We start from the raw sequence: 25,653 nt of genomic DNA, 5'->3' as shown, positions 1-25,653 counted from the left end.
CAACGAGGTGCACCGTAAGGTGAACCATGACAGTGAAGAAGGATGGAGGAAATATCATTTCCATCTGACACAGAGTTTGCACAATATGATTCTGAAGGGCACCAAGCTGCATAGGATTTATAGCTTTTCCACAGAGTTCTCGGAAAAATGAGGACAGATTCGCAATCACATTCGATACCGGACTTGGCAATGCATTCTTCACCAATATTGGAAGTAATTGTTCCATTAGAATGTGGCAGTCGTGACTCTTCAACCAATACAACTTGCGCTGCCGGATGTCAACACAACGAGCAATATTGCTCGAGTAACCATCTGGAAAGACCACGTTCTGTAGAGTCTTCAGAAATACATCCTTCTGTGGATTCGACATTGTGAAGATTGCTGAATGATATTTACCACCTTCGTCCGGCCACAATTCAGGCCTTATGCCCATGCTTTGTAAATCTTTGCGAGCTTTAAGATTATCTTTTGATTTGACGCTATTGTTTAAAATAGTGAAGACCACATTGTCACAAATGTTTTTCTCTATGTGCATCACATCAAGGTTATGACGCAACATGTGATCCTTCCAGTACAACGAAACCTTGATATTAACAACTGGAAAGGAGACTAGTGTTTAAAAATGAAAATGGTGGTACCTGGATGAACGTGTAGTTGGAAATTGAAGAAACCCTCAGACGACTGTTGTTGGCACCCAAAATTTAAAAAGAAGTAGAGTGGAGATAATGAGTTTACAATTATACTTAAGTGAAATCTGTTATTATATAGTCGACCAAACTCATTTAAAATATAAGATATTATCAAGTCTATTTTGAAGATAAGTAATAGAAAAAATGAATTTGCCTATATGCTCCGGATTTACAGGCTATTTTTGAACAGAAGCCTTTTTTCAGTTACAAATAATTAAATAGAAGGCTAAATTAATTAAATAAAAAGGTTAAATTAAGTAGTAGGAGAAATGGGCTACTCAACTCAGATAACAAACAAATTTAAATTTGAATTCAAATAAGCTAGTTAAGTAAAAGCCTATAAATCTGATTGAGATGAAGTTGTTAGGATTTCAAAATATCACCCAACGTTTTAGCAAAATTTGAAATTAAATAAGCTAGTTAAGTAAAAGCCTAAAAATCTGATTGAGATGAAGTTGTTAGGATTTCAATAAAACCACCCAACGTTTTAGCAAAATTTGAAATAAAAAAAAGCTAGTTAGGTAAAAGCCTATGAATCTGATTGAGATGAAGTTGTTAGGATTTCAAAAACTACCCAATATTATAGCAGTGTCTCCCCTCTTCATAACCTACTATGCGCCTCTTTCACCCCGAACCAGTTTATACTTCTTATTTCAGATTGATTTTGCACGAACTCTTCTTTTATTCCTCTGCACATTAATCATGTCCTTCTAATCATTGAGAAGAAGGCTCTTAAATTTAACCAAAGGGTTGAAGTGCTTCTGAAACCGTGATTTTTGGTTGTATAATTTCTGCCCAGTCACTTAAGGTGAATAAATTTGTCCATCATTGTTCCTTTTTCACTCTTATGTGATTAATTTATATTGTTTATATCTTTCTGCAATTTATGAATAGTTTGATGATGAATTTTTCCTATGTAACAGATTTTCGTCTTTTGCATTAGCTCTTTTTCGTAATGTTTTTCTGTTGTTACTGCAACATTTAGTTCGAAACAACAAAGATAAGCACTGGGTCACGTTGTTATCATTTTTTATTCTCCAAATTGTGCCTTCAAAAATTATTTTATATTCTTTTCACGGAGTTCGAGCACAAGCAGTCCAAGCAGTTATAGCACAAGCACTACAGGCAGGAGCCCTTGATTCTCTTCTTTCCACGGAGGTCCGACACAGTTCAAGCACACCAGCGCCTGCTGCCTGTATCAGCGTCCTCCATCCACCGCCGCTGTAGCACCCCGTCTCTTTTCTTTTTGCCCTGTTCTAGTTCTATTCTTCCAGATTCTGGTCCATTTTCCTGTTTAATTTTACTAAGTTTTATTGATTTGGTTAATTATTTGATTTTGGAGCGAACACACTTGGGCCCAACTTCTCAAAGTTCTTCATTCATCTTCGAATTAACTTGAGGCAAATACTTTTGTGGCCCAATTTCTCCTTCCCCATTTATTTATTTATTTATTTATTTTTATCTATTAATGTCTTTTATCTATTTGTCTCTCTCTAACTTTTTTTTTCCGTCTTACAAAACATACACACTCTTCCTCAGTCTAACCCAGAATTGGAACCCTTTTCAATTTTATTTTGTATTGTTTGAACTCAATAAATGAGACACAAAAAAAAAAATCTTATTATAAATGGAACAGTACTTTTCTATCTCTACTGAATAGGTTACATGAGAAGTTCATATTTTGGACCTATATATTGAAAATGGACTTATGGCTGTTGCTGTAATTATTGAGATTGTGTGATCCTTTTTATCCACTATAACGTGACTGATTTTGCTGCCATATGCTTACCGATTCAATTGGATTGTGTGTAAACATTGCTGTTTACATTTATGTTCATCATACTATCATGCTATTCTTGAGTTTGAATTGCAGTTTGTTCGCTTATCTGATATATTGTTCACATATTGCTGCTGGGATTTCTGAGGTTGAGCTGCATTTTGATTAACTGATTTTGAAACTTAGTTCTTTCTCCAACCATTAATCTGCGTTGACTGTGATTGTGTTTTTACCTGTAGGAACAAGATATGATTTTGTTGTTATTCATTCATCCATTGACTCGAAGATTCTATTGTTCCTTGTGTTTCGGTTCTGGTCATTTTTTTGTTTACGTCTTTTGATGCTTTTTGTTTACCTCGATATCTGAAATGTTGCTGTCCCTTTTTGTTTATGTTGATCTATTTTTTTTTTAAATTCTGTCCACATGAAAATTATAAGCTAAGTAGAAGCTTTGTTGTGCTTTTGTTGGTTCTGGTTGTTCCTTTGGTTTGGACAGGAGGGATAAATAAATCAGACTTTGATTAAAAATGGAGTTTTTTTTTTTTTAAATTCTGGTTTTAAAATTGGATGTTAAAAATAAAACCATATTTTAAATTTGGATATTTTAAAACCAGATTTAAAATCGGATTTTTAATTTGGATATTAAAAAACTGGAATTAACATCAGGTTAATAAATGACACCAGATTTAAATATTAAACCCGACATGAAACAGGTTTTTGTTTCTTCAAACCCGTTTTAAACCGGTGTCTCTTTTTAATCCGGTTCCAGTTTGGTATGATGAACCATAAAATTGGTTCTAAAGTGGATCTTGTTTGGAGTTTTGAAAATCCAAACCATGGTGACCCATACCTAAATGTTATGAAACTGAATTTTTCTCCCTTTGGTTATTGATGATATGCTTCTTTACATGCAAGATAGACCTGTTACGTACCATTCAGACGTTTGCAACATTTACAAAATTAATTAGAGATACCTGAAAAAGTTGTTGCTATAGATAGGTTGAATAAGTATCAATTTTTAATGAGTCTTACCCCCAATCTTTGGATTACGGCCTCAACACTGGGCAATGACTGGTTTAGGGAAAACTTAATACAATAGATATTTACACCTCAAATGTTTCTATTTAACAACTTCTCTAATGCTCGATTTGCTAAGGTTACATTAATTTCTCATCTTACTTAGACATTTGTTTGTTGGGGATGAAAAGTTGTTGCCATTTCATTTTTAACACCACAGAGTTTGTCTACTTTATTAGCACCTTTGAAAGTTGATAACAGACTTGTAATGATTATTTAATTTCATTTATTTGTTATTATTCAGCAACAAAATTGCTATATAATGTCTTAAATGTTGTCTGAAACTTGATTGATATAATTGGTATAGTCATTGTGCACTATTTGGTTTTCCATTGTCGTTCTATTGCTGGTTCTCTAATGACCTTTTGTTGTGTTAAGGAATAATCAAATGCCAAGGAAACCTCGGTACACCATTAGTAATGCAACCGGAGTTGTAGCTGGCCCTAATAGTCAAACCCACGCTACTCCAGTGAGTTATTTAACGCACCAGTTTTTTAGAATGTTCATTTGCCTTTTAGTGTATACACTTCTTCAATAGAATTTGTGGGAAAATCGAATGAAATGAATTGATGTTCTAACTACTTTGTTTTTAGCAAACGGATGGAACGCATGATACGGGGGAAGAAACTTCGAGTGCACAACGACGTGCAAGAGCCCCTCCACCTCCGCGTTCCGGCAACGGTGCTCGACAATCCCGTGTTAATGCTGTACCCTTTCGACCACCTCGCAATGAAACACGGATGGCTTCGTCAAGTGACGTTGGGGACACTCGAGCTCCTGCGACAAATAGAAAGCATCCACCGGATTCACATGAAGGTGTAGATGACCATTCAGAAGATGAAGACTATAACCCGGAGGCGGATGAGATCGAGTCATTCGATGACCATCTAGACAACATGTTTGCCGCACATGAAGTTGAACATCAAGTCAATGTAAACCGCAAAAAAAAGGACACTAATTATTGGGTTGTTGATGTCATAGGTATTCTTCTGATGCTTGCTTCTTAGTAAATGTAATGATTCTTCTCCGTGCATTATATTCTCTTAGTAAACTAACATTTGTATTTTGTTCATTGCTGTTAGAAAATGGTGTGATCTCTTCTATGGAGCTGACTGTTAAGGAGGCATTAGCACTTCCTCCTGGAAAGAAGATTGTTCTACACCATAACAGAGAGTTGCAATAAGTTGGTCAGGCAGCGGGCTTATTGAGCGGGTTCTTGGGGACATTGGGGTCTGATTTTCAACAATTACCAATTTGTGCAAAGAGTTGGAAGACAATGAGTAAGGCTTCCAAGGAGCATGCGTATGACCAGGTTAAGGTAATGTTTACTCTTTTGTTTGATAAAGTAAGGCGCTACCAATGCTCGGTGTAAATTGCTGTTTTTTTACATATTAAATGAACAATAGAAGGAAAGGTTAAGACGCACACACATGATATCGACCATACGAATTTTTGTAGAATATTCGATAAATTTCTAAGGAATTTTTTGTATAGTTTAAATTGCACTATATAATTATACAGCTTAATCCCCAATTAATCTGATCCTTCGTGTATAGCAATGTAACTAATAATTGTAGTAATAATAATAACAACAATAATGAAGAAACTTATAAACCTCATGAGAATGTTAAAGCTGCTCCTATTGCTATTAATTAGAGAGTGACTAGCTATTATTTATGATTTTCGGTTAGATGAAAATGCCTTTCAAAATTAAAATTGGAACACATCCGCACAAGTTGATTATGTTACCATTCTAACTTTGAAATTTTGAACGATTATGTGGTTTTAATTTTTTCTTGAGAGATTATTTCATTGTTTCCTTTCTATGGGGATGCTATTTTTTTATGCAGCAACTCTCCGTTAGTAGGTGAATACACAATTGGTTTTCTATTTTATTTGTTTTAGTCTGGTAAAATAGAGAAGGATAGTGCATGTTGGGTTTCTTGTAGTTGAATTCTGTGAGTTTTGTTGTAGAGAATTGTTGATGTAATAAAGTATGTATTTTGGTAATACATAAGTCTTTTTGAGGTGGTTAATTATTATATGTTGTCTTTTGATTTGAACTACTTGTAGCGAGTCTTCCACTATGAGGACGATAAAAGAGGGTGGATAAAGCGGGAAATTTTACAAAGAATAGGAAACTGCTGGAGGAATTCAAGAAATCATTTGTTCCATAAGGTTTATGACGAAGAACTAACTTTTGAGGAAAATATCAAGCGTAAGCCAGTAGGAATAGAGGCAAATCATTGGAAAAAGTTTCTTCAATATCGATTGGACGATGACACGCAGGTAACAAATATGTAGTTGAAATTTCAATGTATGCGATTTTAAATATGCTGAATTTATTGTGATAGTGGAAAAACTACTACCCAAAAGGTCATCACTTTATCATTTTTTTTTGTTTCCTGAAGTTGTACGCTCAAGGCTGATTTATAGAATCATTAATAGTGTAGTAATTTATTCCGATAACATTTATTTTTTTTCGTTTTTTGTGCAGGAGAAGTGTAGAAAAAATGCCGTTAATCGTTCAAAGCAACAATACACACATACCGGAGGTTCTAAAACGATGGCAAGAAAGAGACACGAAGAAGTAATTAATTTAATTTCAGTTCAACAATATTGACGTGTTTCTGGTAATACAGTGTTGTGTTTAATACAAATGTGTGTTGATGATTGTTATAGGAGCAACGACTGGGAAGGCCTATTGGGAGAGGAGAGGGATGGACCATGAGTCATAAAAAAAAGAATGGAAAGTATATGAATGAAGAAGCGCGTTTGGTTGGGGTAAATCATGTTCATTACTTTTTCAAATTTCCTTTTGCAATTACTATTATTGAATTTAGATTAGTGTAAGTCCGGACCTCACATGTTTGCAGGAAGCAATTGAATTTGTTGAGAGCCAAGACCCCTCTAGCAAGGAATTTTCACAGAATGATTCCCTTGCACAAGTGCTTGGAAAGGAGCACCCAGGAAGAGTTCGTGGACTTGGTATTGGTACATGTCCGAGTCGGTGTTTTCGTAATATTCCAGAGCAGTCGGACTACGGTGTACAGATTGAGGAGTATCAAATGGAGATTGTGAAACTCAAGGCAGAAGCAGCAGAACTCAAGGCGGAGGCAGCAGAACTCAAGGCAGCAGCAGCAGAGGAAAAGACAAAGAGACAGAGAATGGAGGCAGAGGCAGCAGAGGAAAAGGCAAAGAGACAGATAATGGAGACAGAGGCAGCTGAAGGGAAGGCAAAAATACAGACAATGGGAGATTTGTTGACATACGTAATCCAGCAACAAGGAGGTCATTTGCCACCTGAAATAGCTGCGGATTTGGATTCTTTGAGAAGTGCACCAACCTCATCCCATGCAAGATGATGTGTGGACACTAATGATTTGACTTATCAGTGTTGGAATCTTTATACTCTTTTATTATTTACTTTCGTAATGACTTTTGAGATATTTATTTGTAGTTTTTTATTTTGTTGACTTTATTTGTAGTTTACAATAATGGATGCAAATTATCGTTATAATGATTCACCTTTGCATTTATTAATTATGTTTTGTTTCGTGTGTTGTTTTTGGATTGATTGTTGGTTATTTGAATAAATTAATGCAGTTAAGTGGATGAACATATAAAAAATAAAAGAGTTGTCATTTTCTATTATAAATTCTGGTATTTTTTTTAAAAAAAAGTGTTACTCAACATTTGGCAGCGGTTTTAATTCCGCTGCTATATTCATAACAGGATTAGTAAACGTATGGTATTTTGCAGCGGTTGACAACCGCTTCAATCTCCCTTAAATCATATTTTGACGATTTAGCAGCGGATGAAACCGCTGCAAAATAATTTCGCTGCAAAATACCATTTAGTAGCGGTTGTTCCAGCGGTTACTAATAACCGCTGCTAAGGGTTTAGCCGCACACTATCTTTCAGCGGATTTATCAACCGCTGCTATCCATTTGGCAGCGGTTAAAAACCGCTGCTAATCCTATACATAACCGCTGCTATCTGCCGGATGTGGTGTAGTGAAAAGATATATACAATAATAAATAAGTGTGCTTCTTAATTTTTAATGTAAATAATAAGTCGCCAAAAAGCAATAGCTCAAATGGCATAGTTTCCCCATACTCAATTAAGAGGTTGCTGGTTCGAGTCTCCATATCTTCGATAAAAAAAAAATGTAAATAATAAGTCAATCCAGGGATAAATTTATTAATTATTTATGGATAATATTTAGTAAACCGCATTGAGTCAATTCTCGCATAAGTACGTAGTTCATGCATTAGAATTCAGACTATGAATCTTGCATTACAATTTAAAAAATGAGACTAATCATTTATATATCTATTTTTTTAAAGGAAAAGTATAGGATACCAATATATTATCTGCTAACTTATTGTTAACAATAATTAATTATTATATTTTAAACACATATATAAAGAGACACATCCAGAAAATATATTTATAAAGACACTTCTATTAAACACAGCAATTAAAAAAATATTTTTATTAGACACATCCACAAAGACACTTTCATTAAACACAGTTATAAATAAGAGTTGGCAAAAGTTGACAAAAATGCTGTTGGTAACGTAGCGAAATTATTTTTTAAATGGTACAATACAAATGCTCAAATAAAGAACAAAGATTAAATTTTGCTAGAGAACAGGAAATAATGAGAAAGGAAATTCAACATCCCCATGGACAAAATAGGATTTCTTGTAAGACAAGTGTTGGTGACCGAAAAAAAAAAAAGAAAAATTTATTGTCGAAGACTACTAAATTTAGAAAAGAGAAAAAAAATTATATCAATCATTAATATAAAATACATATTAAAATTCAAAACATGTATTAAAAATAAATTAAATAATTATAACTTATTTTAATGTATAATTAGTATTTAAAAAATAATCTTACTAGATGACAACGAGAGATACGAACGTGAACAACGAATTGTATTTCAGGTTCACTAATAAAAATTATATTTAATTAATTCAAAATTTAATTTTTAAAATTAAAATTAACTTGTTTTTTTATCATATTATTTAGGTTTGTTAAAAAAAAGCGTGGTTCTTTGTGTTTTCTCTTTTTTTTAAAAAAAAAAAAACACTAGTATAGCTGCGTGCTATAGTCGTCGTTGAGTTAGTAAAAGTTGAAGAAAAAAAACAATAATTTAGTACAAGCATATATATAGTATATACGCCGTTGGAAGAAAGAAAACTTTTAGAAATAAAACTCCGGTGGATAGCAACTTGTTAGAAAATTAGTTATTACTTAATGATTTGATGCTCTAATTGCAACTTCAATTTCAAATAACACTAATTAGCTGATTTCATTTCTAATGGCTTTCGGGCATTTGGTCTCAATTCCCAGATCAACTTCTTCCATCAACACTGTTGGTACACATCTTCTTCCTTCTTCTACTTCTTCTCTTTTGAATTAATTATGATAATAATGCTATTATTTTCCATTTAATGAGTGAATTGTCTTCTTTTGTACACAAGAATGGTCACAAAGCAATATAATACATCATGCATCCAAGAATGTTTGGGAGATGATAATAATTACCTTAGTCCGTAACCAATCATTTTAGCTTTGGATTTTGATTATGAAAAACAAAAATTGTTAAAAGGCTTCTACCAATTTGATAAGATTTCAAGTTTTCAACTAAGTTTCACGTAGAGCAACACTTATATATGACGCGACCAATAATGGACCCTTTTTTTGTATATCAAATAAAGTTATATCACTAATAAAATTTATTATCTTTACTAATATTTGACTAATGATAAACATTAAAGATTTAATTCTAAATTATAAATTTTAAATTTTAATAGTATAAAATTACGGCATTGATTCAAAATGTTAGCTAATATTGATAAAAAAAAAATATTTATTGGCCTCTTAATATTTCTTTTTTTTTAATTTACATAACCCATCAAATCTGCATTTTAATTTCATAAATATTCAGGGATTTTACTAATGATGAAAATAAAAAAATAACATTGGAGACATGAAAAATTGAAAACTTAGTTTTAATATTTTAGTGTAAAAAATAATCATAATTTATCTTTTTTTGTTTTTTTTTTGTATTTATTAATTATTGTTATAATAAATACATAATAAATATATAACTATAAATATTACATATATAAAATTATATTAAATTAAATATAATATTTTAATTAAATTATTATTTTAATTTCTCAGTATTACTCAATAAAATATAGTAATAATTGAAACAGACAAAATAAAACGAGAAAAATTCAAAATAGTCCTGACAATTATTTCGAAAAGACAACGAAGTTCCTGTGTCAAAAAAAAAAGTTAATATTATTTTTTTGGTATAAGAACTAATCAATTTCCAAAAAAAAAGATCAAAAATTGAATTAGATGTTTTTTTTCTTGAATACTTCGTTGTCTTTTTGAAGTAATTGTCAGGGACGAGTGGGATATTTACTCAAATAAAACTACAATCTCAAATTATAAATGAAGGAAAGAAAGAGTTTCAGATAAATAACAAATCATGGCTGCGGAATTTTTATTATTGATGCAATCTTGAAATTATAACTATTAGTAAATTTTTCTCTCTTCGTATTTGCTTGTTAACAATAGTGAAATTGTCAGGTGGAAGTTGCTGGAAGAGTAAGAAATTCGCCACATATTACTATGCAAGTATGGCTCTCTCTCTTCCTATTCTGTGTATTACTGATACTAGTTAATAAAATATTTATAATTAATTTTAATATAAACCTAACATTAAATATTTTAATAAAATAAAAATTAGACTCTAAAAAAGATCATCCAGACATACATGTGTATCTATCCATATATTAGTTATTGAGTTAATAGTCAAATTCATCCTGAAAGATTACTAATTTTTTAAATTAGTTCTCAAATGATTTTTTTAGTCATATTAGTCCTTAAAAGATAAAACATAATTCAAATTGATCCTTTCGTCAGTTAGATGATTACGTGTCACGTTAAGTGTCACATATCACCAGATAATTGGTTGACGTGTCAGGTCAGTGACACCTGGCACGCCACGTGTCGCTTGACATGTAAGAAATATATTTTATAATCATAATAGTTTCTGAAAGTCCAAATCTAAGTCATTTTCATTCCTAAAATTTTAAAAATTAATCAAATTAGTCCTTATATAATTTTTTTATTTTTTCATAATATTAAATTTAAAATATTTTTTGATAGTACTAATTTTAATATTATTTTTAGACTTTAATAAATAAAATTTTCTTTACATAAAATAATAAAATTATTATAAAATTATTTTTTTATTTGTAATTTAAAATTTTATATTTTTAAATTGTAAATTTTTTTATAGTAAAATTTTTTTATTTAAATGAGTTTATCAAATTATTGTTAATTATATATTTAAAAATTTAATATTTTAAATTTCATTAAATAATATAGTAGTTATTTTAAAATTTAAATTTTTAAAAATTTTAATTTATATTATTGTTTAATTTATATGATAGAATTCAATAATTTAAAAACCAATTTATATAATAAAACTCAATATGTTTAAAACATATTTTGTATTTCCTGTAAGCCATTCTGAGGTATATAGTAGTGAAATGGAAATCTTTAATTTTTTGTCATCCGCTAGCACGATATTGTCCGCTTTGGCACACAAGGTTTCACGATTTTGCCTTTACGATAGGGATGATAGCCGAAACCCCCCACACTCACTCGTTAAAACGCGTCATGCTAGGGAGAGGTATCCACACCCTTATAAGGCATGCTTCGTTCCCCTCCCCAACCGATGTGGGACCTTATAATCCACCCACTAAGGAAGCCCAGCGCCCTCACTGGCATATCGATCCGGGCTTCGGCTCTAATACCATCTGTAACAGCCCAAACCACCCGCTAGCACGATATTGTTGGGGAGGGGAACAAAACATGTCTTATAAGGGTGTGGATACCTCTCCCTAGCATGACGCGTTTTGACGAGTGAGTGTGGGGGCTTCGGCTATCATCCCTATCGTAAAGGCAAAATCGTGAGACCTTGTGTGCCAAAGCGGACAATATCGTGCTAGCGGGTGACAAAAAATTAAATTATTTTTAGTGAAATTATATTATTTAGTGAAATTTAAAATATTATTTAGTGAAATTTAAAATATTAAATTTTTAAATATATAATCAACAATAATTTGATAATCTCATTTAAATAAAAAATTTCACTGTAGAAAAAACTTACAATTTAAAAATGTAAAATTTTAAAATACAAATGACAAAATAATTTTATAATAATTTAATTATTTTTATTATTTTATGTAAAGAGAATTTTGTTTATTAAGGTTTAAAAATAATATTAAAATTAGTATTATAAAAAAATATTTTAAATTTAATATTATGAAAAAAATAAAAAAATTATATAAGAACTAATTTGATTAATTTTTAAAATTTTAGGGATAAAAATGATTTACGTTTGGATTTTCATGGACTATTTTGATTATAAATATCTTTCTTACATGTCAAGTGACACGTGGCATGCTAGGTAACACTGACCTGACACGTCAACCAATCATTTAGTGACACGTGGTACTTAACGTGATACGTCATCATCTAACTAATGGAAAGACCAATTTAACTTGTATTTTATCTTTTAAAGACTAATATAACTAAAATGAATGTAAAATTAGTCAAATTAGTATGAATTTTGATTTTTCAACTTATAGTCTTGCGTAACTTTCAAATATCAGATATGCATCTTTAAATAATTAATGGAATTTTTTAAATAAATAAATTAAATCTTATATTTATATTGATATATATTTTAAAAATTAGAATAAAATTGACTTTTTTTAATATTTAAAAAAAATAATTATTTTAATTCTATCTCTATTCTTAATTTTTTGTTTGATTAACTGGTTTTTCCAATTTTACTCTTAGCATATATACATATCATTATCATTATCGTTAGTCATCATTCTCTCTCTGTGTCTCCTTCATGAGTGTCACTGCTACCTAACTGCACCACCAACACCCCCACCTCTTATCCAAACCTAAGTGTAAACATGGAATTTTATTTTTTATTAAAACAAAATCCGGCTATTAATGTAAGTAGGTCACTGCTTGCAATATGATATGGGATAAAAATATGCTTACAATTTTAACCTTTTAACAATTGTTTTGTCATAGAAAGTTAAAATGATAATATCATTATTACAATGGAAGTTGCACAAGATGTCATATATATGTGACTAGTGCACTACAGTTGAAACAACTATCTATTATTAATTGTCTCAGTAGATGAATAGTTAATTAGGGTCTCAATTCTTAAGGCCAGTGCTAATACGAAAATTAATTTGACTTGCCAGGTTCTTATGAAACAAGAGCTTTATGGCAGAGTAACAGGAATGTCACAAAAGAGCAGAGTATGAAGACATGTTTGCAGCACAACATTTCAAAGCTCCATTATAAAGGCACTGAAGGAGGATCTACAACTCATCATAAAATTGACAAAAGATCCTTAATAAATGCAACATCTTCTGCACAATCACATGAATCTGAACCACAAGCTCATGAAAAATCACAAAACGACTCTCTAGAGTCTATTAAAAGGGCACTGCTTGTTTTTCTCAAGTTTAGCAGATTTTATGCATTCTTTGGCATGATGGTTAGTCTCATTCTTAATTTATATTGTTTTAATGTTTAACATTTAATTTAAATTTTAATTTTATTTCTGATATTTAAAACGTTCTATTTTATTCTAAATATTTTATTTCAAAATTTTTTTTCTATTGTTATCTTTTTTTTATTATTATTCTGTCATTTTTGTTCTCAAATTACTACAATAGTCACTATAATTATTACATATAATTATATTTTTATTGTTATTTAAAAAAATTATAATAAAAAATAATATTTTTAGTAAAAAAATTTTATTTTCAACCAAAAAATTAAAATAAAAAAAATAAAATATTTGAGAATAAAAATAAAACGTTTCAAATATTAAGGGCAAAGTTAAAACTTGAGTTAAACATTAAGAACTAAATCATTTCATTTTATTCTTTTCTATATTATTAATATTTAATGGTGTGTCTGGTTGAGGTAGCATTGTGTAATATTTATATATATTGAATTATTTATTTTACTTTTACCTTTCAATCAAACACACCCTAAATAAAAATTTGTCATTATTATCAATTGTCAATTTTATTTGTTTTGAACAGATACCAGCAGGACTTTCTTCATCATTTCTTGCTGTGGATAATTTTTCAGAGATATCTCCAATATTACTTGTAAAAGGAATCTTGCAGGTGGGCTCTAATTAACAACTTAGACAATTTATTTAATATGAATTTTATAATTATAATTGTATTTTAACTAATTTCATAATAGATATTATTCAATGAGTAGAGAAAGAACAAAAGAAATAAATTTAATAGTACATTACATGCATCTTTTTATTATAGAAAAGTGCTAATTTTCTGTTATTAATATAAAAATAATAGGTTTATAAAAATTTCAAAACATATTTAAAGTTAAGAGAGATGAATATTCTGCCCAATAAATAACATAAATTTGAATTTATATGGTAGTAACAAATTTCAAGTATGTTTGTATTTCTTGCTTTTAGGATTATTAGAAACTTCAAATTAATTATTTTAAAATTAATTTATTTGTTAGTCTTGTATAAATTGATTTATTTCAAATTACTTACCCTTTGTATAATTTAAAAATCACAATGATTTCTAGGCATTATGTATCTATTTCTCCGTGGTAGAAAATGTATTATTATGTGTTAAGCTTTGAGATGACGTTTGGTCTTGTTGCAAGTGTTTACCATTGTTTTTTATTTTGTTCCTAATATTTTATTTTTATTCTTAATGTTTAAAGAGATTTTATTTGCATCACATCCTTCTATCAACATCTGTAACAACATTTGGTCTTGTATGATATTTTGTTTGAACTTTGAAGTAATTCCTAATCCCTATTTGTTTTCCATATCCTGCCTAAAAATTGGTTTTTTTTTTTCTATTTTATAATGTGTAGTTTTACTTTTCTGAAAAAGTTTAATTAGAAAGTCAAATTTTTTCAGTAAAATATCAGTCAACTTTTTAAAATTATATTTTTTATTCTAAATAATAAACTCCAATTTTAAATCCTTAACTTTAAAAAATTTTAAATTCTAATTCTAAATTTTAAACTTTTTAAAAATAAAACTAAAATAATAATTTTTGTTAACTAATATTAACTGACCAAAAGGTGGTTTCTGTATTTTTTTTTTAAATAGTTTAATAATGTCAAATTTTCCCTCATGTTTCAGTATATGGTACCTTTCTTCTTCACGTTTCAATTTATCATGGGAGTGAATCAAGTATCTGACGTTGAAATAGACAAGGTATGTACTTATTACTAAAAGTCAACCATAAGTTCAATTTTCATTGCTTGAATAGACTAGGTGAACACAAATATACTACTTTTGCGTACACATTTTGAGCTAATTAGTTGTGTGTTTTTTTTTTTTTTTTTTTTATCATCTCTAATAAGCATTTGTTCAATATATATACATATAAAGTTACATTCATTAATTGTCTTGGTTAACATATAGTAGAGGTGTTTGTAGTGATGTTTATAAACTCATCTGCACCAAACTATTTTAAATAATTTAAAAATTATATTAAATTACTTTTTCATATATATAGTAAATTGATTTTAAATCCGTTTATAGTATATATATATGGTGCACTAATTCACAATAATTTATATAAATAAAATCAGTTTTAAATTTAAAAACCAGTTTAAAGTGATTTATATATATAAAAATAGTTTTCAACACATAAAAATTAGTTTTAGTGGGTTTATATATAAATAACTGATTTAACTCATGAGTGATCGACCAATCGAAACAATCAGCGTAAGTTATTCAATCGTCTTGGTTGATCTAATTGTCCGACGCAGTCGACCGAGATATTAGGCCAAAATCGATTCAAACAATTGAATTGACTGATGCGATTAGTATGATCAAACTGTAGAACGATTCACGATTTTTCAAAAAGAAAAAGACACTATTTTATAAAATCAGTTTTGTTTTATTTGAAACCAAAATCAAATCACAACACTGGTTTTTATAATTTTGTTTTTATGAAAAAACGTGGTTTCAATTCAGTTTTTTACTTTAAAAAACCTATTTCTTTAAAATGGCTTGGTTCTATTTTGGTTCACTTTAGATAAATTCAGTATTTTTGAGTACCCCCGAACGTATAGTCATAAATAAAGTATTATTTTAACCTTATTGCTTGTTAAGTTGCATATTTTGTTTTTTTATTATTTATTTATTTTTACCTTTGTTATAAATTTTGTGTAGATTAATAAACCAGATCTTCCTTTAGCAACCGGAGAATATTCCTTCACATTTGGAGTTATACTTGTGGCATCGTCTCTGCTTACGGTATCTTAAATATAGATCATCACTTTCAACAACTTCTTGTTATTTATCATAAATCATATATATATTCGTTGTTAGTACATTAAAAAATATTCAAAGATTGAATAAAATAATCTTTCAAAAAGATATTATTAGGGAGAAAAGGCTTATTCTTAATGCTTTTGTGCAGAGTCTTGGACTTGCATGGATGGTAGGATCAAAGCCATTAATTTGGAGTATTATTGTTGCTGCAGGCCTAATGGCTGCATATTCAATTAATGTGAGTTTCTTTAAATTTTATGTTCTGCTTATAAATATAAGTAACGGATTAAGGAGGAAGGACTATGACTCCCAAGTATTTAATAAAGGAGAAGTTTAGGGTCAGTAACTTATGTATTTTTTTGTCCAATATTTAACTATCAAAACAACGGAAATATTTGGTAACCAAAGAAAATCGGCCAAAAACAGCCATAATTTACCTTATTTAGCATTCATTAATTGTTGCGATAATTAATTAATGTTAAATAAGGCAAGTTCTGGCTGTTTTTTTTGTCTACCTAGCATTATCCCAAAACAAAAGTGAGTGATCTTTTATCATTAGATGTAATCTCACACTATTAAAAACACTATTGATGGTCAATTGATGGTTACAAAACACTAAAATTGCTGGCCCCTAACATTCCTCTTTTAAAAAAAATTAAAAAATCAATTTTTAAAATACTTAGCTTGTTGTCCCAATTTATTAATATAAATTCTTTTTAAAATAATATTGAGATAGATATTCTATAATTTAATGAATTTAATTAATAAATATTATGCTTATAAAGATTTCTAAGGAAATTAAAAATTGAATTTTTAATATATTTATTGAATAAAAAAAATTTTTAACCAAATTTTAATTTAATTTTGTTATCATGATATATTTTATGTTACAAGAAAATCTTTGGCCTCCCAAAAAAAAATTTTCTCAAGCTTCCTCAGTGGTCAAATCCAAAATGGATTAAAACAAAAATAAAATTAAAGATAATAATTTTTAACATGGGCCATGGTGTGATCCTGATTAAGGAAATTTCCTTGACAATAGATAGAAACACCAGAAATACCCATTTGAGGCATTTAGATGCAACTAAGCTAGGTCAAATTATTTTGATGCCCTTGAAAATATGCTTTTTCATTATGTTATTGATCTAATGATCTCCTTTCATGTTTAAGTCGAAGTTATATCCAACCCATAATTGAGAATTAATGTTAATTTTTTTCGAATTGTGTTAGAGAATATATACTAAAATATTTGTCTATTAATTAAATGAATATTAATTGATATTTTTTTAATGATAGAAATATTAAGTATTTATTATTTAACTATTTTTATAAATAAGTAATATATACCTTGATTTACATAAAAAAACTATCACGTAACACAAATAATATTTTAATATCTAGTTTATTCTTAAGTTATTACCATGAATTCTACTAGAGTCAATGACAAATTTCTTTCATATGATATTATAATATATATTTTTTTATCATAATTTTATATATTTCTTTTTCTAAAAAGAATCTTATATATGTATGTTAAGTTGTTCTCTGTCAACACACCCAAAAAAAAAAAAAAAAAGTTGTTCTTTCTCTGTCTCTCTCTTCCCCTCCCTCCCTCCCTCCGTTGACTATAATGGTCTACACCGACATTTTGTGTGTTGATTTATGTTTGTAAATTGTAACTTTTTTATATCTATATATACTTTTCAGTTGCCTTTATTAAGATGGAAGAGATCTACATTTCTCGCAGTACTATCGAATGCAATGTCTCCGTTGGCATCCTTTCATATAGGACCTTTTCTACACATGAAGGTATTGTCCCACTAAACTAAAATTTTTTTGAGATATATTATTTTGTATGGTCACGTATTAGCCTTTATATACATAAAAATAACAATCAATGTTATGCAAAAAAGAATTTTGGTAAATAAGAAAAAATAATATTTACTTAATAGATATACAAAAAAAATTACCAAAATAATTGATAGCAAAACACTAATTAATAAGCTTAGGAGAAGTCTGCTGCCACAAGTTTATTTATTACTCAAGCATAAACTATTAAAATGATATTCGTAAGTTTATATCATTATAAAAAATAATTTCAAAAAATACAAATAACACATAAGTTTTTAAAAAAATTTAAAAAAATAACAAATAAATATATATATTATCAAAAATATTTTAGAAAGTAAATTTTGTTTCAATTTTTTTACAAATATCATTAAACAAATGAGAATTTTCATCTTAAAATTTGTGATTTTATTGCAACTAATTTTTTTTTCTCAATGACAAAAAGTTTATTTTTTAAAATAATAAAAAAGTTTAGAGATATATTTTGATTTTTTATATAGACATTAAACAATTATTCAAATATTTCTATAAAAATTCAAATCAAACATGGCCGAATAATTTGCTAAATATAAAATTTATTTGAAACTTAGAAAAACAATGATATTTTTATCATATTTTTAATTATTTAAAATTTTATTTATTATTTATATTTTCGAAGTTATTTTTGTAAATAATATGAATTTTCAAGTATCATTTGATAGTTTAGCCATAACGCAAGTTGGATTTGATAGTAATATGATAATATCTATCTATTGTCTATCATTTGGGCCTCAAACTGCATCCTCAAATCCAGCTAAAATGAAATAACAGAAAAACGTTCCTCCGGACATAAAAAAACAGAGGTTCCAAGACAAAAAACATACAAGGGTTCGTATCTATGAAATATAAACAAAACAAATTTCAAGACCAAAAAAAAAAAAAATGGATGTGTTTACAAATACATTAATAAATTAGTTCAATTTTGATCCAATAATGTAAAAAAATTTATACTATTATGCAGTTGAGTTAATGTGTTTAAATAAATTAAGTAGTATGCATGTTTAAACAATAATTATTTTTATAAGATATACATTAAACTTAACTACTAAAATCAACCACTATTATAAAATACACGTTAAAATATAAAATACGCATTAAAAATGAATTAAACTACATATATATTTAAATTATTTATACACAAATATATAGTGATTAATTTAGTAGTTAATATTTAGTGTGCAAATAATATTTTGTTATTTTTATTGGTGTAATAATATTATTCGATATTTTATGTAATTATACTAATTAATAATACATAAAAATAAAATCTTTAATACATTATTCAATTGCTTCTTAAAATATGAATTCATACATCGAAGTTGTTATCACATATTAAATATTGGAATGTATAATTATTAAATAGACAACATCGTTAACCAAAATTCTAGGCTGTCTTAATAAAGTTCATGACATAAACTTTAGTGACTTTTAATATGGGTTCTAAAAGACTACTTTTATTTTTTTTTTTTTGGTTTCCCACGGTATCCCCCAACCCGGCAGGTCAAGGACTAATCCGTCGCGGTACTGAGCTCCATTTAAGGGTTTGCCGCTGGCCAATGGGTTGCTGCATGCACAAGGCGGGATTCGAACCCCCGACACTTGCTTAAGCGGACTAGTGAGCAAAAGACTACTTTTATTTAGTTTTGATTAATGCAAATTTCATGAAGTCTAATGCAATTTTTTGTTTCAAATACGTGCGATGACCAGACCTTTGTGCTCAAAAAGGCAGCTACCTTTTCAAGATCTATGCTTGTTGGTTGTTTCGTCATAGGTTGTCTCTACACAGTAATATCTATATCAAAGGTAAAATTTTTTACAATAGAAATACTACACAGTAAGACCGATAAGCATTTTTATACTCCAACAAAGTCAGATTATACGTATGTCTACACTCTACATATACATTCTTGTTCTTCTACTACTTTTTTTTTTTTCTTTTTTGTACGCACCTTTCGTCTACCTTTCTTTTCTCTTTTTTTTTGTCTGCGTTTTCTTCTTCTCCCTTCTCTTTATTTTTTTTCTGCATCTTCTTCTGTTCTTCTTTTCTCCTCTTCTTTTATTGATATGTTTCTCTTTTTTTCTCTTTCTCAAAAAAATCAAAAATAAGAAAAGAAAAAATAAAATAAATGAAAAACAAAGAGAAAAAAACAAGAACAATAAAGAAGAAAAAATTGCAACAGTAGAAAAAAAATTTAATATTTTTATAGTAAAAATTCTTTATCTCACAATTAAAATTTTTTGTGTTGTTGTTTTATTTTTTATAAAAGTTTATAATTTTTATAAAAAATAAAACAAAAACTAGCACATAAATTCTGCATTTTTTTTTTCTCTTGCTGCTCTTTTTTCTCCTCTTCATTCTTCTTTCTTTTTTTTTGTCCATATAATTATTTTGTGTTTTGCTTCACAATAACGTATGCGTTTTTCATTTTTTTTTTTATAGAATTTTGCAATTTTTTGTTTAATATTTTTGTTTCTTCTCTTATATTTTGTCTATGTAGTTATTTTGTATTCAACTTCACAAATTTTTGTGTCTAATTTTATATATTTATTTGATTTTTTATTTGTTTATAAAATTTTTCTACTTTTTATATTTAAAAATAAAAACATAAATTTAAAAAAAAATACATAACTTTATAAATAATAATACAAAAATTCTTTTTTCTTATTCTTCCTCCTCTTTTTCCTCTCTTCTTTCTTCTTTTATATCTCAAAAAAAAAAAGTCAAAATAAAAAAAACTGAAAAAAAAAGAAAAAAAAAGTGTTCGATTCACATATATTTTGTGTGAGTAATTTTTATTTAGTTAGTCAATAACTAAGTTAACTTGGTTAGACTTGGACTTAATCATTATAAAAAATATTTGTATATGTAACAATAATCTTAAAAAACATTAACTTTAATACTTTTTTATTAGATGTATTTATACACAAGATTTAACACTTTGGTGAGAAATAGGATTTAGGGGATGTTGAAGGAGATAAGGCAGCAGGCTTAAAAACTTTGGCAATACGGTTGGGTGTTAAGCAGGTAATTATTTTTCTTTCCTGTATTTTCTAAATATGAGGTTTTGGCATATTATATATCGGGCAATGCTAGGTAGACAAAAAAAACAGCCGAAACTTTTTTTATTTAGCATTCATTAATTGTCGCGACAATTAATAAAAGCTAAATAAGAAAAGTTATGGCTGTTTTTTGCTAATATTTTTTTGTTACCAAACATTTTCCTTACCAGATGTATTCATTATTTATCTTTTTCTAGGTATTCTGGCTATGTATATCACTTATTCAAATGGCTTATGGAATTGCTATCACAATGGGAGCATTATCTCCTGTTTTATGGAGCAAAATTGTTACGGTAATAACGTGATATTTGCATATATAGATTATTATAATTAATTATTAGTGTGTAGTAATAAAAAATGTGCCTCAGTTTATAGTTCGCCTCTCTCTTCGCAAATTTTTACATAGAAAAACTAATGAAAATTCACAATGTATATTAATCTATTCCAAAAGTTTCAATGATAGTGATATTATTTCGAATAAACTATTTTGGGGTTTAGACCATTTTTATAGAAAATAAGGCATTTTACTCTAATTCTTTTATTCAATTTATTAATATCTTAAATTTGTTGTAATTTTTAATTTATTAGGTTTTGACACATGTCATCATGGTTTTATACGTTTGGAATTATGCTGTTAATTCGGTAGATTTATCAAGCAAAGATTCGTTGCAGTCCTTTCATATGTTTATGTTTAAGGTAAGTAATAAATTTATTTAGAGTTTGTTTGAAATGCTAAAAATTAGAATTCTCAAGAGTTGTTTTTTTTTTTTTTGAAATAATTAAAAATGAATATTTGAATTTTTTTGAGAATTTTAATTTTAATTTTTTTATTTGTAAATTAAATAAAAAATCTGATTTTTAAATCTATTCACACATTTTTTAAACTTAAATTCTATTCTATTAATATATTATAATAATTTTAAATTATGAAATTAAATTTTAAATAAAAATAAATTATTTTTTTTTATTTTATATTAAATAATTTCTAAACAAGCTCTTAATATATAAAACAGTATGAGGTATTATTTTATAGGCGAATGCATTTTGCTTGTTATTGAATTTTGTACAATAAGTTGATTATGTAAATGGAGTGGCTCCATTTTTTTCCATGTTAAAAAAATTAAAGATCGTTTGTGTTTGATCCAATAAAACCAAAAGCTAATTTTAAAATTAACTTCTTATATTTTAACTACTATATATATTATTTTGTTATTTCAATTCAACTACCCTAGCTGAATTTCGGTTAAATTTTTAAATTTTTTAACTTTTATACTGATCTGATTTTCGAAACTTTGGATTTGTTTCTTGACTTAATTTATTTCAATTCTTTCTCAATTAAACGACTGTATGGATAAAACTATTATGCTTATGAAGACTAGAGTTATGAGATTTATCGTTTTCATATTTTTTGTTTGCAGCTTGTAACTGTGGAAAGTGTCCTTGTACTCTTTGTTCGTTGAAGAACTAGTGAGATTGTGGATTTAATAAATGGTGCAGCATTTTTCATACGTTTCAAGTAGATGAATCTTCGTGCAACTTTATTATATATTTTTGTTCAAGTAAATTACTGTTTTCATAAGATAGATATAATAGGTGTTTCCGTAGGCAAAAATAAAAATGTATTGGTATAATAAATATATGACTTAATGAGAAACTGACATGTGAATTATATAATTCATATCAAAATATATATTTTTTATTTTTATTTTAAAAATACATAATATGTTCTTTAATATTAAAATTCACTTCAAATTAATCATCACACAAGACTAAAATATTTTTTTAATTAATTTTTGAAAAAGGGTTAAAGAATTTTTTAATATTTTTAAAAATAGTATTTTAAGATTAGTATTAATTAAAAGAATAAAATATCTCTTTATGTTTAAAATTATTTAATTATATTCTAAATGAATATTTGAATGTGATTTTAAAAAGAATAAAATATTTATAGAATTAATTTAAAAACACTACTACAGACGGCGATATCTATAGAATTATACATTAGCATCATTTTCACACTATTCGACGTGTAAAATATTATCAATTCATATAACATAACGATGGTTAGGCCGTTGGTAAATATAAATCAATTAAAATTAATTTTTAATTATATGTCATTGATAACCTGCCTATTAATAAGACTATTTGTTATTTTTCTTATGGGTACTAGTTAAAGAAGAGCGTATGTGAGATATATTTGCTAAAATTAGTTATTTTTTGCTATAAAATAGCAACATTTAGAATTAGCTAGGAGTAGGGGTGGCAACATGTATCTTATCTGCGGATACCCAATTTGATTTCACTCGGTCGGATAGGATTGCCAACTCGATTCGCAGCGGGTAGGGTAGGGTACGGGTATGGGTCGGGTGCGGGTTGTGTCTCAACCCTACTCGACCAACCCGCACCCTATATATGTATATGTTATATACTTATATAAAAATATGTTTTAAGTGGATGTTGAACCAAAGACCTCTCACTAAATGCAAAAGATTCTTAGTCATTAAAAAATATCATTAATTGATAATTTAATATTTTTTTTTTACATAAAAGGCAGTTCTATTTTAAATTATCATCAAATTATATAATAATGTTGCATCTTTTTTTGTAACACGCGGGTAAGGTTGGGTACCCGCGGGTTAAGAGTGGGTAGGATTAGGATTGAGATATTTTCAACCCACGGGTAGGGTAGGGTTGAGTTTATATAAAAATCTCAACCCGCGGGTAGGGTTAAAGTTGACTCCAAACCCTATCCTACCCTATCTATTGCCACCCCTAGCTTGGAGTTAGTTATCCTTGGTTATAAAATAGTAAGGTTCAATGTATAATTATGTAGAAAAAAAATTTCTTTTAATAACACGTTTTTTAAGTTACATCAAATTCTTTCTCATCTTTTTCTCTTTTTTCTATTTTGCCTTTGTTTTTTTGCTTCTCGGTTTCTCACCACAAGCCTTTTTACTCACTTTCTTCAACAAGTCTCATATGGTATCAAAAGCCCAATCGGTTCATGGCTGATGACGTTGAATCTTTGGAGGATAACCCTACACCATCATTAGATCCTACACCTCCAATTATGAATGCAACAACACAAAATCAAAATAAACCATTTATAGTCACTCTCTTAGAAAAACTCTCAGAAGACAACTTCTTGACATGACGTCACTTGGTCATGCTCACCATCTGTGGACAAGAAATGGAAGATCACCTTGACAAAGAAAAGGTCCCGCACAGGTATGCTTCCACCGAAGATGTGCATAATGGAATTGAATCAAAACAACACAAAAAATGGCACGTTGATGATTATAATGTCACATCTTAGCTTTTTGCATCAATGGATGCATCTTTCAAGCACCAGATGATATATAGGATATAAATCTGCTCATAAAGTCTGGGCATGAATTCATACATACTTTGCATCAAAAACCAAGGCTAGAGTTCGACAATTGCAGCTAAAATTGAGATCTGTAAAGAAAGATAGTTCTGCATCCGATTACTTACTCAAGATCAAGAAACTGTCTGACACTTTAGCTGTTGTAAGATACTAATTTCAGACTCAGAATACACAAATGTTATACTAGATGGCCTTAATGAAGATTATCACTCCTTCATTACACTGATTTCAGCAAAAGATTCATCTTATGAAATTCCTGATCTTGAAGCATTACTTATGGCAGAAAAAAATCGTAGAAAAGTTCAAGAAGCCTGATTCAACAATGGTGCTGGTTCATGTTTCTCAAACAACATCTTCACCATATAAATCACCAGAGACAACTCCCTCTTATAGAACTAGCAGAGACAACAACAACAAAATTTTGGGACGTGGACTTGGAGGAAGGCGTGGATGTGGAAGAGATTTGGTAGAGGTGGAAGAGACTCCTTCAATAATCAAAATCGACCACAATGCCAAATTTGTGGCAAGTTGGGTCATATAGCCAGGCAGTCAGCTATTGCTTCTTTCGTTTTGATCAAAATTTTAATTATGTTCAACAAAATAACCCCTCCACCTCCATGCACAATGCATTGCCACCCCCTCCATCATTTCATAATCCACGTGCAATGATTGCAACTCCTGCATCTGTAGCAAATTCTTCATGGTATGGTGACACAGGGGCAACACATCACTACACACATGAATCACAAAATCTGCAATACTCTCAAGACTACTAAGGTCAAGAATAGGTATATTTTGGCAACAGATCAGGTATGAATATCTCTAAAGTTGGACAGTCCTTTTTACAATGTTGTGCAACAAGAAAATATTATAAATTATACGGTTTATTGCTAGTTTCATCTATAACTCAGAATCTAATCAGTGTATCTAGATTTGCTAAAGATAACCATGTATACTTCTCTTTTTGGCCTGAATTTTGTTTGATAAAAGCACAGGCTACCAAGGAGGTTCTTCTCTGAGGCAAGGCTGAAAATGGAATGTATAAGTTTGAGAAAGTTAAAATTTCAAAAAGAATATGACATCACCTTCTGTTTTTTTAGCTAAACATGCTTCCTTAGATACTTATCATAGGAGATTTAACCATCCTACTCTTCCAATTGTAAAGAATATAATTACTAAATGTGAGTTACCTATTGCACATGAGAATAAAAATTCAAATTGTAAGCTTAATTGTGAATTCTGTTGCATGGCTAAGGCTCATTCTTTACCTTATTCTTTGTCTAATCGCATTTATAATTCGCCACTATCTCTAGTTGTTTTGAATGTTTGGGTCCAGCCCCCATTTCAT

The 25,653-nt window shown here is 28.7% G+C and overlaps 1 protein-coding gene across 2 annotated transcripts; it reads left to right on the top strand.

The window, feature by feature from the left end:
• Positions 1-8,745: 8,745 nt before the first annotated feature.
• LOC112771258 (naringenin 8-dimethylallyltransferase 2, chloroplastic) lies at positions 8,746-22,591 on the top strand. Of its 2 annotated transcripts, XM_072224024.1 has the most exons (13): positions 8,746-8,933; positions 10,162-10,209; positions 12,876-13,174; positions 13,731-13,817; positions 14,828-14,902; positions 15,869-15,952; positions 16,119-16,208; positions 17,678-17,779; positions 19,565-19,660; positions 20,811-20,882; positions 21,115-21,210; positions 21,506-21,613; positions 22,336-22,591. In XM_072224024.1, exons 1-13 carry the CDS (start codon positions 8,876-8,878, stop codon positions 22,375-22,377), a joined length of 1,257 nt encoding a protein of 418 aa, XP_072080125.1. In that variant the 5' UTR covers positions 8,746-8,875; the 3' UTR covers positions 22,378-22,591. The 2 variants fall into 2 exon arrangements, with proteins under 2 accessions (XP_072080125.1, XP_025671725.1); XM_025815940.3 differs by lacking the exon at positions 19,565-19,660 and having other exon boundaries at positions 8,747-8,933.
• The last annotated feature ends 3,062 nt before the right edge of the window (positions 22,592-25,653 follow it).

The sequence above is a fragment of the Arachis hypogaea genome, chromosome 18 (assembly GCF_003086295.3).
Source record: "Arachis hypogaea cultivar Tifrunner chromosome 18, arahy.Tifrunner.gnm2.J5K5, whole genome shotgun sequence".
Classification (NCBI taxonomy): domain Eukaryota; kingdom Viridiplantae; phylum Streptophyta; class Magnoliopsida; order Fabales; family Fabaceae; genus Arachis; species Arachis hypogaea.
This window is presented reverse-complemented; position numbering and strand designations above follow the sequence as displayed.